The sequence below is a fragment of the Hyperolius riggenbachi genome, chromosome 11, assembly GCF_040937935.1.
Source record: "Hyperolius riggenbachi isolate aHypRig1 chromosome 11, aHypRig1.pri, whole genome shotgun sequence".
Lineage (NCBI taxonomy): Eukaryota > Metazoa > Chordata > Amphibia > Anura > Hyperoliidae > Hyperolius > Hyperolius riggenbachi.
Window position 1 is genome coordinate 81,520,537 of NC_090656.1, and position 18,371 is coordinate 81,538,907.

At 45.1% G+C, this 18,371-nt stretch overlaps 1 protein-coding gene and 1 long non-coding RNA gene across 2 annotated transcripts in view; one reads left to right on the forward strand and one right to left on the reverse strand.

Moving 5' to 3' along the window:
- Window positions 1-11,413, forward strand: part of LOC137539075 (uncharacterized) — a 73,777-nt gene extending 62,364 nt beyond the window's left edge. The window contains exons 12-13 of the mRNA XM_068261548.1: window positions 2,730-2,919; window positions 11,115-11,413. Of these exons, the coding sequence (XP_068117649.1) occupies window positions 2,730-2,919; window positions 11,115-11,248 (324 nt within the window). The 3' untranslated portion in view covers window positions 11,249-11,413. The remainder of the gene's footprint in view (window positions 1-2,729; window positions 2,920-11,114) is intronic.
- The window catches only part of LOC137539078 (uncharacterized), an 83,075-nt gene that overhangs the window by 6,291 nt on the left and 58,413 nt on the right, over window positions 1-18,371 (reverse strand). The window lies entirely within an intron of this gene.

The window sequence follows — 18,371 nt, forward strand, 5'->3', positions numbered from 1 at the left end:
ACTGAGTACCTTAATGCCAGAACGTTGAAGGCCCCCCCCCCCTTGGGGGCACTGGGCCCGTCACTCTAGTGTTAGTTGTTCCCCCCGATGGCGGCTCTGCTTCTTGCCACAGCTCACATTGATGTGCCATCCTGGATGGGAAGGCACTACCTGAGCCACTTGTGTGGTTTGTAGACTCCATCTCATACTACCACTAGAGTGAAAGGACCGCCAACATTCAAAAGTGATCAACACATCAGCCAGAACCACTCCTTTATTGGGTATGTCTTGCTAATTGCCTACAATTTCCATCTGTTGTCTATTCCATTTGTTCAACACCATGTAAAATTGATTGTTAATCAGTGCTGCTACCTAAGTGGTGTGGAAGAATAGCATCTGCACCATACCAGAAGACACATAATAATATCCATGCTAATGAGCCTTGTTGAGCTGGTTTAGTATTGCTAGAAGTGACCGGACGTGGTGTCTGACTGACCCTGCTGTTTGGCTCCTGTCCACTGCGATCTCTCTCTGCTTCTTACCCTATCCCTCCCTCTTTGAGTCTTTGTCTCTCCCTCTGAACTCTTCTCCTCCTAATCCTCACTTGTGGGCACCCAAGAGACACCCATCATTACATCACCATCACCCTCATTGCTTCCAGCTTTAAGCTCACGGCCACAGTAGCAGGTCCGTTACACCGTGTGGTGACCTGGGGACTTTTGTCTGAGTGTCTGCCTTTGCACCTCTCATTCATCCGACGGCAAGAATGTTTGTGCATCACTCTGGTCCATCAATGTCTGTGGAAATAGTTACTAAGCAATCTGATTAATCAGGAGGGGCTGCGATTGTGGTGGAGGTGGTGTTGCAGTTGACCACAGCAGAGGAGGCTGAGGAGGGTGCATGAACCATGGCAGCGTGGAGGTAGAGTTAGACGAGGTGGAACGCTGAGTGAGCCAGTAAACTACCTCTTCTGCATTCTGGGAAGTACCTCTGCACTTTGGCATGCCTCTACCTGTTTGTAATAGTGAGTGACCTCTGCCTATTTGTAATAGTGAGTGACCTGCCAAGAACACACTGACTGATATCCCCAACAGTAACACAGAGTAAGGTGACACGGGCTTGTTGGTATGACACTGTAACACTGCACGCTAAGAGACCAGCAAAGGGGTATTGTCACAAATGTCCGTGACACTTTATCTTCTTTTTGAAAGGTCACACTGACTGATATTGTCAACAGTAACACACAGTAAGGTAACGCTGTAACACTGCATGCTAGTCACTCAGTGACCAGCACAGGGGTATTGTCACAAATGACCGTATCACTGTATTTTTTTTAAAGGACACACTGACTGATATCACCAACAGAAACACAAAGTAAGATGACACGGGTGTGTTGGAGTGACATGGTCAGTGACAATCACATATACACATTGACAGGGAGCTATAACGGTGATACAGCCAGCCACACCCTACACCACAAAATGCAAAAACAAGATATCAGTACAGTAGGGTCAATGTCAGTCCTCAAAAGGACTTTTGTGTTCAGGATAAGTCTTTAACTTCTAGCCGACTGCGTCACGCCGACGGGTGTGGCTGCTGCGGCAGCCCCAGGACTGCCTAACGCCGATCGGCGTAAAGTCCTGGGGCTCTGTTTTGCAGGAGATCGCGCGCAGGGTGCACTCGCATCTCCTGCTTGGTGGGCGGAGCGGAGCGGTTGCCGTTCGAGAGACTGTTAGACGGCGTAATCACCATCTAATTACTGGTACAGCGCTGCGATCTACAGCCGCACTGTACTGGGGACAGCCGTGTGACACGGGTGTCCCCTCCTGAGCCACAGAGGTGATCGGCTGTCATAGGCTGAAGCCTATGACAGCTGATCACGGGGATTGGCTGGCGGGGGGAGGGAGGGAGGTATATTATAGCTTAAAAAAAAACACACTTTATTAAAAAAAAACATACATAAACAAACATCTGGGGGGAGATCAGACCCCACCAACAGAGAGCTCTGTTGGTGGGGATAAAAAAGGGGAGGAATCACTTGTGTGCTGTGTCGTGTGGCCCTGCAGCTTGGCCTTAAAGCTGCAGTGGCCAATTTAATGAAAAATTGCCTGGTCTTTAGGGGGGTTTAACACTGCGGTCCTCAAGTGGTTAAAAGGACTATTGGGGGGTCCCTAGCTGGTGAACTGCAAGAAGATGAGCACCTAGAAAGCAGCTACACAGCACAATATCAAACAATAGCCTATAGCTCCCTGTCCCTCTACCTGCAGCAGCTGCTTCCCTCCCTACACTGTCTACAGGCGGAGTGAAAATGGCCTCCAGGATCATTCCTTTTATGGGAGGGGGGGGGGCAGTGGCCTGCATGGCGATCATTGTCTGATGGTACATCCTACCCCACCAGACTTCAGGGTGAAGGGTAAAAAAAAATGTATCTTTGGGAAAGTAGGGGGTGGTTGGGAACGGTCCAAATAGTTCTTGTTACTCACGCACGGCCGAGCAGCAACCGTTCATCAGGAACTGTTCACCAGTGACTGCATTCTGCCATCGCTACTGATCACCCAATAATAAAGTAATCACATGTGTATCAAAATTACTGTTGCCTAATCACAGCCTAGAGTGGCCCCTTTTAGTACAGCTGTGCTGCCAGGTAAGAAAGGCAGAGAAAATGAAAGAAGTGAGCTGCTTTTGTGATGTTTGGTGGAATTTTTGCAATGCATTTGATCATTTCATACCATACGTCTTTGCATTTTTAGGTTTACATGAGCTGCACAGTTATCTTATGTAAGGATGGGGATTTAAATACTCGTTGTACCAGGGGGTGCATCACAAAATCAGAGGCAGCTTTCAACAACAGACGCAGAAGATCTTTAGTATCGGAGTCTCAGAAGCACTTCATCTCCCAGGGTCCTGTGCGCATGAAGAGAGAGACCTCCACAGCCATCGGTGAGGACAATACTGCAGTGTATACAAATAGGAGAGAGCTACTGTCTGAGGGCCCATTCACACTTGCTGTTAGCAAAATGCTAGCACTTTCGCTAGAGTTTTGCTCTGGCGATTTTTGGTGGTTAACGCCAAAAACCGCAGTTCACACTTGGCGATTTTTTGGCGATCACGTTTAGCGCTTTTATAGCACTGAAACGCGATCGTCGGGAAATCGCCTGAAAATGATGCAGGCAACAAGTTTGTGTTTCGCGTTTTTGGGCAATTTGCCCAAGTAAGAACGGGCCCATAGACTTTAATTACACTAGCGCTTTGAAAAGCGCTAGCGTTTGAGCATTTTGCCGAAATCGCCAGCAAACCGCTCAAGTGTGAATGAGCCCTAATGACACTCCACCTGTTGCAGTACTCAACACACCAGACATGTATATGCCATTCTAACATAACGACATTTAATGACAAAAGTAAGTATTTATTTCAGGCACTGTATGTCCTGATTGATTTTAAAAAAGGTTCCATTGGCAACTATGGGGGCCTATTTGTGCAAATAGTATACAATGGACAGAGGCGCCAAAAGTATAAGATTAGATTAAATGAGCTTAAAAACCAACTTAAATGGCAAAATTGAAGGAGGAAGTGGTGGTCTTACCTCCCTCAAGCAGACACGACAACGACTGCGATTCAGACAGTCAAACACATTTATTAGGAACTCCAAAAAGAAATGCAACGCGTTTCGCAGGTTCAACCCTGCTTCATCAGGCAATATAGGGAGGAGTATCAAACAATCTGCACAAGGATTCAAATTAAGCGCCTCTGTGAAACCTGCGAAACGCGTTGCATTTCTTTTTGGAGTTCCTAATAAATGTGTTTGACTGTCTGAATCGCAGTCGTTGTCGTGTCTGCTTGAGGGAGGTAAGACCACCACTTCCTCCTTCAATTTTGCCATTTAAGTTGGTGTTTAAGCTCATTTAATCTAATCTTATACTTTTGGCGCCTCTGTTCATTGTATACAATTTTGAGTCCACCCTTGGTGGAGGGTTGCTACCCTTTCTTCCTGTCTACAGAGAGCGACTTCTTAATCCTGAGTGGGGTCAGGACAATCTCCCCACCTGCCTTTACAGTGGTTGCCTGCTGGTGACCCTGACTTGTGAGTATCTAGCAATACAAACTTATTGCCACCTTGTCCAGTACGAATTACACTATTGGGGCTCTCGGTGTTCCCTGTTTTTATCTTTGTGCAAATAGTAATATTGGTAATAACACCAATTTGCATGTTTAGTTCATTATTTTTTCCATCCTCCTATTCATAAAGATTTAGTGATGGAACAAATTAAATAAATCAGATGGAGCATCGTTAACTATGGAAGCTTTTTATTAAAATCAAATCAGAGTTAATTGATGAAGATATGTGAAATGGAAAATAGGGGGAAGTAGACACTTCTGACCATGACCAACTGCAATAATGCAGCGGTGGCATATGTCACACTTTATTGAATGAGTCATGTTGGTGAATTTGGAGCAAACAGGAAGCAGTTAATTTTACGAACCTATTTTAACTGTCACCTATGAGCCTCATGGGTATTTTTTTAAAGGGGCACTACAGCGAAAAATTGTAAAATTTAAAATATGTGCAAACACAGACAAATAAGAAGTACATTTTTTCAGAGTAAAATGAGCCATAAATTACTTTTCTCCTATGTTGCTGTCAAATACAGTAGGTAGTAGAAATCTGACAGGTTTTGGGCTAGTCCATCTCTTCATAGGGCATTTTCAGCAAGGCTTTTATTCTTTATAAAGATATTCCCTGTAAAGGATTTAGGCCTTTTTCACAGTAGGATGTTGCATTTTGATGCGACGTTAAAGTCGCAACACAAATTACAACGTAACGCCCAAAAAAGACGCAACGCAACTTCATGCCCAGTTTTCGTCGCATACAGTAGAGCATACAGGCAATGAAAAGTATGCTTCCAAGTCATTACTGAGCATGTGCAAACAGTCCAATGCAGCTAATAACATGTATAACGCACAGCATGCAGCACTTTACAATAGCGCTACACGTTACACACAATCGCAACGTGTGCACTGTGAATGTCGCACAGACTTAGTATTGCTGTGCGTTAGTCTGCGTTGAAACATTTTCTAACGTGCGACTTTAATGTCGCACTGTGAAAGAGGCCTTAAACAATAATGCTGGCCAGCTTCCCTGCTCACTACAGGCAGTTGGACAGAGCAACTGCCATTTACTAAGTGCTTATGAAAATAAGTAAATCCCTGAGAATCCCCCATGAAGAGATGAGCTAGTCCAAAACTTGTCGCTTCTGTCAGATTTCTACTGCCTGCTGTAAGTGACCGCAACATAGGAGAAAATTAATTTATGGCTCCTATTACTCTGGAAAAAAAATGTACTTATTATTTGTCTATGTTTGCACATATTTTAAATTATACAATTTTTCGCTGTAGTGCCCCTTTAACTATTTTGAATAATCCCATCATGTAAGTTTATGGTCTACTGCAGTGGAATGAAATAAAATCTGCTAAATGGCTCACACAGTACTGATACTTTCCCCCTTCTTTCTCCCTATCAAATAAATGAGAGGCTGTCCTTGGTTAGTTCATGAGAGGCTGTATCCAAAAATAAAATCATCACTGGGTTTTCTTATCATGAAACCCAGCATAGATTGACACTTGAAAAATATGGCTGCCTTCCAGATAATACAGTAATGGAGCGTTTCAATGAAAAAAAAAAAAAACAGTTAGGTGGCAGAATAGGAATTTATTGTCCATGGGATAATTTAGGTTGGGTGATTGAAGGGAGACAGGCATCAAAGCACATACAGTACAAAAACAGCATCATGGGTCTGAAACACATTGTTGGTAAATGCAGTGCTTATATCCTGCTTATCGGGCACTTGCACAAATGCATCTGGTGCCAGTCTGCCAGTTTCAAAAGTATGTCTGTTTGAGATCTGTTTACCTTTCTAAGGTATAGATGGGATAAGGTGTCAAAAGCCTACACACATTGGTACTTTTGGAGTGAACCATATCACAATTTACACTTTTAGAATTGTGACAAATACTGACCTACTCATCCCTACTGCTCAGTGTCATCACTCTGAAACCCATTGACTCTACTTAGCAAATCTTTAAAGGGAACCTAAACTGAGAGGGATATGGATTTTTCCTTTTAAACAATACCAGTTGCCTGGCAGTCTTGCTGAACTCTTTGGCTGCAGTAGTGGATAAACACACACCTGAAACAAGCATGCAGCTAATCCAGTCTGACTTCAGTCAGAGCGCCTGATCTGCATGCTTGTTCAGGGGCTGTGGCTGGTGGTATTAGAGACTCAGGATCAGCAGGAGAGTCGTGCAACTGGTATTATTTTAAAAGGAAAAATCCATATCCTTCTCAGGTTCCCTTTAAACGTTGTCTGGGTGTCACCCTGGACTCCACACTCCTTCACTCCCCACATTCAAAACCTCACAAAGTCCTGCAACTTCCACCTTCGTAACATCTGTAAGATTCACCCTTTCCTGACCTCTGCCACCACCAAACTCCTCATCCATGCCCTCATAATTTCCAGCCTTGACTACTGCAATGCCCTGCTGTCTGGTCTCCCTATGACCCGAACAGCCCCACTGCAGTCCATCAAGAATGCAGCAGCCAGAATTATCCACTGCTCCCATCGCTCCACCACGGCGGATCCCTTCCTTGAATCCCTCCACTGGCTTCCTATCCAGTCCAGAATCAGATTCAAGATACTGTGTCTGACCTACAAATCTGTCCACAAAACCTGTCCAACCTACATTTCCGATCTTACTCACAGGTACACACCTAGCCTCTTACTCCGCTCTTCCAATGAACTTCGCCTAACCGCCCCCCGCATCACCCAGTCCCATGCACACCTCCAGGACTTCTCAAGAGCTGCTCCAACACTATGGAACTCCCTACCTCCACCCATTAGGGCAGCCCCCTCCAACATCTTCAAGAAGGCCCTCAAAACTCACCTTTTCACTCTGGCCTACTACCCCTCACAAGTGCTCTATACCCACAGCTGAACTCTGGTCCCCTACGTTCCGTGTCCTTACCTCTCCCTCTAGATTCTAAGCCTTTGGGCAGGGTCCTCTTCCTTTTGTGTCCTACCTGATCATGCACCTCCATTACTGTGCACCCATGCTATGCATCTGAGTGAACCTAACTTGCCTAATCTCCATGCTCCCCTCCAGTGACTGACTAAGCATTACCTTGTACTCATACTGTGCTGCGTGATCTGGTCTTTCTTGTATTCAGATATTGTCATTTTGCTGTATGTCACAAATATTGTCTGTATCCCTATGTATTGTCCAACGCTGCGTAATATGTTGGCGCTTTATAAATACAATAAATAAATAAACATTAGCATTCCCATTTCTACTTCTGAAAGGACTGTGCATGAACCCTGTGGCTGATCACTTGGGCAGTGTTAAGTTAATAGGCTTCCCCTAAATTGGTCCTAGCCTTTGATGGACATATGACTCTGGTAGGAATTAGATTGTGACTCGTGAGCCCCTCTGAGGGACAGTTACGGTAGTGACACACACGACTATATACTGTAAAAAAGAAAAAGTTTTGCAGAAGTTGTAGTAGATGTATAATGTTTTTAGTTGTATCCCTTCACTATTATTTATTAGACTGCAGGAAAGAATGTAGGGTTGCTCCACCCCCACTGATACCTATTACCTAGAAACTTTAAATCAATAACCTCCTGCGTCTTAACAGCAATTACTGTTCACCACAATTGATTGTATAAAACTGTTTTATACAATCAATTGTGGTGAACAGTAATTGCGGTTAAGGCGCAGGAGGTTATTAATTTAAAGTTGTAGTAGATGTAGCCTATTGATGTCTCAAAGTTGGGACGTTTTTCTAAATTTTAATTTTGAAATGGTAGTTACAGAACCACTCTGTGCTATGTGTGGCTGTGAGGGAGGGTCTGTGCTGATAGAACATCACTGATGTTGGGGAAAATAGAAGGGTAAGCAGTCATGCAACTGTTACTTTAACATTAATATAAAGACGCTCTAGGATTTTTTCTCTTACTACTACATTTTTCTCTTTCAAATGTAGTGAACAAGGGACAGGGTAGGTAGGAGCTACCCAGACTTTTTTAAATAAAAAAGTACAGCCTGACTAAAGTAAACGCATAAACTTAGACACAGGTTTACTTTTTCCGTTTTGGGCTGTTTGTAGTTTAACCACTTCACCACCCATGGGTTTTTACCCTAATGGACCAGAGCAATTTTCACATCTCAGTGCTCCTCCCTTTTACTAGCCAATAACTTTATCACTACTTATCACACAGAAATTATCTATATCTTGGTTTGTCACAAATTAGGCTTTTTGGGGGTGATATTTGTTTTCAGTACTTACTTTATTTTCTATTCAATTTAAAGGGAAAACTTGGGGGGAAATTTAAAAAAGACACTATTTCTCCAATTCCTTCCCTTACAAACATGTCATACATAGTAAAAGAAAAGTGGAGTCCCTAACATAAATATGTTTTGTTTTTTTACAACTGTTTTATTTTGGTAATTGGGGGGGCGGGGGAGCAAGGAAGGAGGTATTATATTATTTTTATTTAATGGAAAAAAAGGTGTAAAATGTAGTGTAAAATGTGTATTTTTACTTTTTTATATATTTTTTATTTACCACTAGATGTCCCCACACTCACTAGTGTGTTCTTTAAACAAGCACATAAACAGTGTGGTTACAGAAAAGATCATTGGCTTTTCCTTGAAGCCATAGTTATTTGTTATTTGGGTTGAAAAAAGACATACGTCCATCAAGTTCAACCAGAAATTATATTTCCCTTACAGGTACTTTGACTGGTTGAAGGAATACTTGTTCCCTTTCACCAATCGCGGCTCTCTGAGTTCCCACGGGTATGCATGACAGGCATGTGCGTGCGCGAACATGGCAGTGGTGGCGGAGGATGTTCTAAAACGTCTGTTGGTCCGTTAAGAGGGACCAACAGGACGTTTTAAAATGGTGATGTAAGGCTTGGTGGTATAATTCAAGGAGTCAGTGTGTGTGTCCCAGGCTACGGGTCTCGCTCTTCACCTAGCTATCCCTGCCTGCCACACCACTAACTGACACCTACACTGTTCCTACCTGGCACACCACTAGCTGGCCCTAATTAGGACTTAGGCGAGCAAGGCATATAAGCTGACGTAGAAGCCAGATATACTACCAGGAGCCACTACTGAGGCTAGTAACACAGTTCAGCAGTATCACATACACAGTTCAGGTGAAGTAGTCCAGGTATGATAATCTTCATGCAAAACTATTCAACAGCAACACTAATTTGATTGAGTTATGAAACAGTTCAAGCAGACTTGCATGCAGTATAGTAACAGGTGATAATTGATGCAAGTATAACACAGTTCCTTTTAGTCTGCATGCAAAGTTATGCAACAGGTAGTAGAAGTCCCAGATGATATATGACAAGTAATATGAGAGTATATGCACACTGTTGGCTGACTGATAAGGGAATTAGACTTTATACTTATCGTCCAGTAAAAGTGGCATACGAGGAATATCCGGTAACAGTCCAAGGACGGCAAGCAAATGATTTCCAGTAACTTAGTAGAGGTCGATCCAGGCAGCAAGCAAGGGATGCCCAGTAACTAGCAGAGGTCGGTCGAGGCGGCAAGCAAAGGCTTATCCAGGAATCAAGCAGAGGTTAAAGACAACAGAGTAGTCGAATACCAGCCGAGGTCAAAGTCCAGAATATCAATCACGAACAGAGTGCACACCCAGCAACTAGCCAAAGCTATGCTTATCACGGGCGATGACTGGGAGCACTCTGCAGGCTTAAATACAAAAAAACATCCAATCAGTGGCCAGCCACACTCCACACAACCAATCACACGGCAAGGCCCTGCCTAGGTGTCAGCTGAATGATTAGCTGACACCGCTCTGTCAGCTGATCACGGTTTACCTTTGCAGAGGGCGTACTGCGAACACGCCCTCCACCTATCAGGAAGTGCGGCCTGTGAGCCACCGGCAGCGTCATCAGCGGGGAACAAGCTCCGAGACCCGGAAGTAGCAGATTTAGCCCGGGTCTCTGCGAAATCAGGTACAATCCTTATAGATAAGTGGTCTCGTAGTGGTTAACCAAACCTCGCTGATTAAAATCTACACCCTGTTTGGGACCTGTTATCCCTGCCAGGGTGTAGATTTCAATCTTCATGCTGCACACTTCCACCAATACCACCAATCACGCCGCTCTCCCATCGCTGCAGCCCACGTTCCCTGCTGTCGCTATGGCAGCAGAGCTCACAGCGCTAATATTGGCTCACAGTGATCACAGGGTCAGGAGCCAATGAAATCGGCTCCTGGCCGGCTCACAGAGCTCTGCGGTCATAGCGACGTCAGGGTGAGTGGGCTTCAGTGACAGGTGAGCAGCTAGAATGGTGTGAAAGCCATTAAGCCCCATTTTTGGTACCAGCCGTCTCTGGTCCTTAAGGGGCAAGAGCCTACTGCTACTCAAGTGGTTAAAGTAAAACTGAAGTGAAAAAAAGTCAGATATTTACCTAAGGAGAGGGAAGGTTCTGGATCCTATTGAGCCTTCCCTGTCCCCTCTCAGTCCCCTCGTTCCAGCGTTGTCACCCCGTTTAGAGCTATTCGACCAACTGCTCGAATACACTTCTGTGAGTCCTCAGAAGTTTTCTGGTGTACTCAATCCCCGAACACCCCCAAAGATGGGCAGCTCCGTACTGCACATGCATGAGCGTTCTCAAGTGCATGCTCGCGCATGTGCAGTATGGACCCGCCCATCTTCGGGAGCGCTCTGGGGCATGCATGCTCCCAAAGCCTTATGATGGCTCCCAGGGGTGGCAAATTCAAATGAGGGTGAAAGCGCTGGAACCAGGACACAAAGGAAGGAACAGGTAGGCTCTTTAGGATCCAGAGCCTTCCCTATACATAGGCAAGTATCTGACTTTTTTTTCAGTACAGATTTGCTTTAAGTTGGTCTCCTGCTGAGCTCCAGGGATTTTGCCACACTTCTGGGTAGTGGAAAAAAACAAATGCCATTCTTGAGTTGATGGTAGTTTGAATAAGTAAAGGTGATTTCCTTGTTACCTGGTATGGGATACTGCCTGCTGTATATTGCTTCTTACTGTCGTTGGTAATCTACTGATTGACGCTGTATTTTTCACAGATGTAGAGAAGACTGGCATGGTAATTGCACTATCAGTAATGGGTACTCTGGTGCTGATCGCAATAATGCAGAATATCTACATGAAGAAATCCAGGACTGCCAGCTACCAGAAGCTTCAATCTCAAGAGTGCTGATCCTTTATAGACAAAATAATCCTCGCCAAAATATTACTATATTCTAGATCAGGGGTCTCAACCTCAATTTACCTGGGGGCCGCAGGAGGCAAAGTCAGGATGAGGCTGGGCCGCATAAGGGATTTCACAATCAGCAGCACCCCCCCCCCCCCCACCCCACCCCCACGTCCCTTGCATTGATCTCTATTTCAAAATCAAATTCACACTGAAGCGAACTATTTTGCCTATTTTACCTTATAGTTTGCTTCAGTGCTCCCTTTACAAGTAATCCGCCGTGTCCCCGCCGCTAAACGAGGGCTGCAGAGCCCCCAAATCGCCCAAGGGGCATTCCGCCAGCATCGCCGCCTCTGCCCGCCCCTCTCACTCTTCTTTCACAGAGAGGGGCGGGGAGAGGCGGCGATCCATGCGACGATTGACATCAGGAGGGGCAGAGCTGAAGCTGACAGCTCTGCCCCTTCCAGGAAATGCCGGCGGATTGCCCCTGGGCGATTTGGGGGCTCTGCAGCCCTCATTTAGCGGCGGGGATGCGGCAGATTACTTGGGAGCACTGAAGCGAACTACAAGGAAGCTTTTGCAGGCGAGGGCCACAAAATATTGTATCGAGTGCCGCAAATGGCCCGCGGGCCGCGAGTTTGAGACCCCTGTTCTAGATGAATGATTAATATCTCCATTTATTACATCAGTAGGAGCTTCCTCAGTAATTAGATTACTAAATCCAGGCAAGTAAAAAAACATCTATATGTAGTGCCTAATGTACAGTAGTGCCTAATCAACTGCAGCACCACTTTCAGTTGTAGTAAAATTGCCTTATACATGCATTGATCAGTTATTACTCATAGGATAACAGTTCTTCTCTTTTTAACTCAATTAATGCTAAATAGGAGGAGAAACTATTTGTGTTGCCACATCTCCAGTATCTATTAAGTCTGTGAATGGGGCGGGTTTGCAGGCTGCTGTATACTGTCAGTCCCATCACTGGTCTCTAAAAGGAGCTGCTGAACTCTGGCTCATAAGTAACCATCCATTCTTCTCCAGGTACTTTGAGTACTTCTTTGCTTGCTGGAGGTTAAAACGTTACTTTATCGATAAGGTATAAGAAAATATCTACTATGAGAAAACTCAGAAAAATAAGATTAGTTTATAGCCCTTATCAGTTTTTTCACCTTATCCGTATAAAATGTTTCAAGCAACCAACAATGAAAAACTGCTAAAAAATACAGTGAGAAAAGTAATATAGAAGTAAATTTAGGAACAATTTATATTGCATTTTTTTTACTTGGAAAGTGATAAAAAGTAATTTAAAAGGGCAACATATAAGTTAAAGAGTAACTGTCAGGCTGCAGAAGCTAATTTAAACCTCTATTCTCCTGTGTTAAACAGTTTAGAAGGAAGCTCAAAAGCCATTAGTGAAGATAAACATTTCAGTTACCTTTGATGTGTGCTTATCTTAAGTCTGTTATAGACCCATAAAGACGCAAGCCGCAGCTAAACTGCAAAGCATTCTGGGGCCCTCCCCTCGGCTGCTAATGAGACGGTACAGGAGCTTCTAATCAGTCCAGCGTGATAACACTGATAAATCTCGGGCAGACTACACTGCAGGAGTCAGCTATTGTTCCTAGCCACATGGCTCATTAATATTCACTGCACACCGTGTTGTTCAAGAACTAGCTTATCTGTGATCAGAAGCAGGCAGGACATGACGACACATTTGGCTTCACAAACATGGAGCCTGCCATGAGCTGTCAGGAGCATCTATCTCTGCATATACTATATACAAATTCTGTGAAATCCAAACGTGGACAGTGAAATGCATATGTAATGTAAGTACAGCCAATCTTTAGCTACTGATATATGTGTTTATTTTCTCTGAGACCCAATACCTAACAGCTCCTCTTTAAGTTCAGCCCCATTATTAGGAAGAAGGCATATGTCTATTGAGTTCAACCAATTAAAAAAATAAAAGCAAAAAAACAAAAATGCAACACTTTACTCTCAGATACCTATTTGATCCAGCCTGGTATAATTTTAATATATTACACTCTCTGTCACAAATTGCAAGAATCTAAATGCCCACTTTTAAATGATCAAAATAAAATAAAATGTTTATAATCAGGCAGGTTGTTATAGTCTTTTTCATTTTTTTATTGCTGTACACGCTCACAGAGTTGGATTGAGAGGCAACTTATCTGCTGTCTATTATTATTTATTACACGTGCTTTTAGGAATGTGCATGTAATTCAAATTTTACGTAATATAAACAATAAAACTCTATTCTAAGCAATATAAACGTTTACATAGTTATTTGAGTTGAAAAAAGACATACGTCTATTGAGTTCAACCAGAAAATAAGGAGAAACATTAGCCTGCACCCTCACATATCTGTTGATCCAGAGGAAGGCGAAAAACCCTTACAAGACATGGTCCAATAAGCCCCAAGGGGGAAAAAATTATTTCCCGACTCCAGATGGTAATTAGAGATGGCTCGAACCTCCGCAAACGTTCACGAACATGCAAACTTCCGCGAACTGCAATAGACTTCAATGGGGAGTAGAGAGGGCGCGAACCTCCGAGTAGAGATGTCGCGAACTTCCGCGGAAAGTTCGGTTCGCGGAAATGTTCGCGAACCGCAATAGACTTCAATGGGGAGGCGAACTAAGAAAACTAGAAACACTTATGCTGGACAGAAAAGTGATGGAAAAGATGTTTCAAGGGGTCTAACACCTGGAGGGGGGCATGGCGGAGTGGGATAGACGCCAAAAGTCCCGGGGAAAAATCTGGTTTTGACGCAAAGCAGCGTTTTAAGGGCAGAAATCACATTGAATGCTAAATTGCAGGCCTAAAATGCTTTCAAAGATCTTGCATGTGTATACATCAATCAGGGAGTGTAATTAGTGTACTGCTTCACACTGACACACCAAACTCACTGTGTAATGCACCGCAAACAGCTGTCTGTGTTGTGACGGCCGTGGTGGACTACTGCGCAGTGCGCACCATGGCGAGATTGCTCTTCCTCACTCAGTGATGTCTGGTTAGGTAATGTCTGTCTGCCTTATCAACTTTCGATGGTTTTTTCTTTACAATTGTTAAAGCTTACATCTACTTTTTTTACATTACAATTTTCTACTTTCTGTTCAGTACCTGCAATGAGAATCTATTATGGAGAGCAAGTCTGCCATTGTGACCAAGGGTAATGGCGGGGGAACCCTTCCTTGTGTGATTCCGGTCTGGAGTTGTATCCTAACAAATGGCTACCACCACACATCCAGGCAAGGAGGGCAGCAGGCATGCCCGCCCCGAGGTAGTGACCAAAAATAACAATACGGGACTCGGGAGGACTTGCTGTTTTTGAAACAAATTCACTTTAAATCCTTTAACGAGAATCTGTTCTGGTGAACAAAGATGACACCACTTGCCTTTCACGAGAATCAGTTATGGAGGCAAAGTCTGCCATTGTCACCACGGGTAATGGCCGGGGAATCAAGGTTGGATTCCGGTCCGAAGTGGGAGCCTGCTGAGACCCATGCTGTACCTGCCCTGACCGTGCTTTGCAGACCAGGCATCTGTGGTCAGATGGACCCTTGACCCAGCAGAAGACAAACCAACTCGAAAGCATTTGCCAAGAATGTTTTATGGAGGGCAAGTCTGCCATTCCTTGAAGTGTGTGAAACTTTCGATGGTACTAGTTTCTCAGTATCATGGTGACTGACCACGGGTAATGGCCGGGGAATCCAGTTTCTATTCCGTTCTGGAGTTGGAGCCTAAGAAACGGCTACCACCACACATCCAGGTAAGGAAGGCAGCAGGCATGGCATGCCCGCCCCGAGGTAGTGACCAAAAATAAAACGGGACTCAGGAGGACCTGCTGTTTTTGAAACGAATTCACTTTAAATCCTTTAACGAGAATCTGTTATGGCGGACAAAAATGACACCACTTGCCTTTCACGAGAATCAGTTATGGAGGGCAAGTCTGCCATCCATTCAAGTGCAAGGTATGCACTGACTGCCAGGTATAATACAATGTGCAGTCACAGATGCAGTGAAAGGTATGCAGTGACTGCAAACAGCCATTTGTGTAGTGACGGCTGTGCTGGACTGGTGCGCAACATGGCGAGAGTGCAGGTGATGGTGGCTTTACAGCTCATATGGTCGCCCGGCTGATGTAGCTGAATGACAGAACTGTGACTGTCCAGCTGATCAAATTTGGTCTGACCATAATGAAGCAACGACCTTATTATCTTTGGAGTGCCACCCCCACCCGAGACACTCATATAGCCGGCGGTCATTGCTTCATTGTGATACTCAAGCCCCTTCACCGCGGCAAGGTAATGATCACGAAAGGGGATGGGCACATGTACATGCCTTTTGGTTTTTTGTTGCAGCCGCCCGCAGTGCAGCCAGAAAAATTAGGCAGGCATGTACACGCACCAGAAAAATTAGTATGGCGTCCGCTGCAAAAAATTCAGGAATCCGCTGTAACGATTGGTGTCAGCACACAGAGAGAATCTGATCATTGATGATCTGCAGAATCATCAATGATACAGATGTATACTTGATTATGGATGATCTGCAGAATCACCAATAATACAAGTATGACTAACCTCTGGACACCTAATGAAGTGTAAGTGTTAGGAGTAACTGTAGGCTATCTCCCGAGAGGCGGGAGACACAGGCAGCTCATTCCAGAGACTACCTGAGGAGCAGGTGGCCCTGGGCTGTGCAGGGACTATCTCCTTAACAGAGGGGATAGAGATTTTCTGGCAGCCAGAGTCCCTGGTAATCTGGTAATCAGACTGTACTGCAGCCAAGGGACTCCTAAGGAATAGAAGCCCCTGGCTGTACTGCAGGAAGGACTCTCTGGAGAGCAGGAGGTCCCTGCAGCTAACTGACACTTGGTAGAATAGTGTCACGGGTAGTACAGCCAGACTGAACACTCAAGGGATGAGTGACAGCCGGAAGGGTTGTAACAGATATAAAGCACAATCCTAGTATGGGGTGTGAGGTCCGTGGTCTCGACACCCAGGAACTAGTCTAAGGAATAACAGTTTCCTATGCTTGGGTGTGATGTCCTTGGTCTCAACACCCTGGAACTGGTTTAAGGTATAACACAGCGATGACACAGTATCCCTAAGCTTGGGTGTGAGGTCCTTGGTCACAACACCCTGGAACTGGTCTAAAGTATAACACAGCAATGACACAGTATCCCTAAGCTTGGGTGTGAGGTCCATGGTCACAACACCCTGGAACTGGTCTAAAGTAATACAAGCGTAATCTGGCTAAGTGTGAATTCCCAGGTCCACCTGGTTCTAACACACTGTGGGATCTGACTGGTCTGAGTGCTCACACGTAAGTATTCGCAATGGCAGACAACCAGCAACTGACAAGCAAGATCTATACAGTGGCTTGCAAAAGTATTTCGGCCCCCTTGAACTTTTCCACATTTTGTCATATTACTGCCACAAACATGAATCAATTTTATTGGAATTCCACATGGAAGACCAACACAAAGTGGTGTACACATGATAAGTGGAACGAAAATCATACACGATTCCAAACATTTTTTACAAATAAATAACTGCAAAGTGGTGTGTGCATAATTATTTTGACCCCCTTTGATCTGAGTGCAGTCAGTTGCCTATAGACATTGCCTGATGAGTGCTAATGACTAAATAGAGTGCACCTGTGTGTAATCTAATGTCAGTACAAATACAGCTGCTCTGTGAGGGCCTCAGAGGTTGTTTAAGAGAATATTGGGAGCAACAACACCGTGAAGTCCAAAGAACACACAAGACAGGTCAGGGATCAAGTTAATGAGAAATTTAAAGCAGGCTTAGACTACAAAAAGTTTTCCAAAGCCTTGAACATCCCATGGAGCACTGTTCAAGCGATCATTCAGAAATGGAAGGAGTATGGCACAACTGTAAACCTACCAAAACAAGGCCATCCACTTAAACTCACAGGCCGAACAAGGAGAGTGCTGATCAGAAATGCAGTCAAGAGGCCCATGGTGACTATTGACGAGCTGCAGAGATCTACCGCTCAGACTTGGGAGGAGGAGGAGGATTACTGCCAGTGGTACCTTTATTGCGTTGTACTGTCAAATCACCCTTAACCACTTCACAACGGAGGGGTTTTACCCCTGAAGCACCAGCGCGATTTGTACCTTACAGCGCTGCTTCCTTTCATTTTTTTCTGTGATATGATTGGTTATTGGGGACTGGGGTCCCCATAACCAATCATTGCACTGCAGAGCGGGGGTGTGCACGCGCGGGTCGCGGGGGCGCCCGATCGCGCGCTGCACGTTTGTTTACATGTCAATGTTATCAATGGAGACTGCTTCTGTTTGAATGAGTCTCCATTGTGTCTGCTATCGGCGCGTCTAATTGGATTTAGGAACGCTTGTTCCTAACATCCAATTAGTCACCTGCTGTGCTGGCTGGCTGGAGTGTGCGCGCGAGATCCCCGCCCACTCCCAGCCAGTAAACAAACAAGTGCGCCTTTCTCCGTCCCTGGGGGTAAAGCAGTGAGCAGAGGGACGGAGAAATTTAGCACTGGGGAGGTAAAGTGGTTAAACACATTGTAAAGCATCATTGCCAGCTTGTTCTGCAAATGCTGCATCCTTTCCGCCTTCTGTTGAGTTGGTAACAGGTCTGCCACTTTGTGCCTGTACCGAGGGTCTAGAAGCATGGCCACCCAGTACAGGTCATTCCCCTTGAGTTGTTTTTGATACGGGGGTCCCTCAACAGGCTGGACAACATGAAAGAGGCAATCTGCACAAAGTCGGATCCAGACGTACTCTCCATCTCCTCTTGCTCTTCCTGAGTGACGTCACGCAACTCCTCTTCCTCCCCCCAGCCACGAACAATACCACGGGTACGTGGAGCAGCACAAGCCCCCCCTGACGGCTGCTGCGGTTGTTCTTCTGCCGCCGCCTCTTCCTCCTCCACAGAAACACCTTCCTCATAATCATACGAGTGACTCCTCTCCTTCCCCACACGACTCCTCTTCTTCCTCCTCCTCCCCCCTCTGTGCTGCCGCAGGTGTCGAGGAAACATCTGGTTCGGATGAAAATCGCTCCCACGACTCCTCCTGCCGTAGCTGTTCCTGTTCACGCTCCTCCACAGCT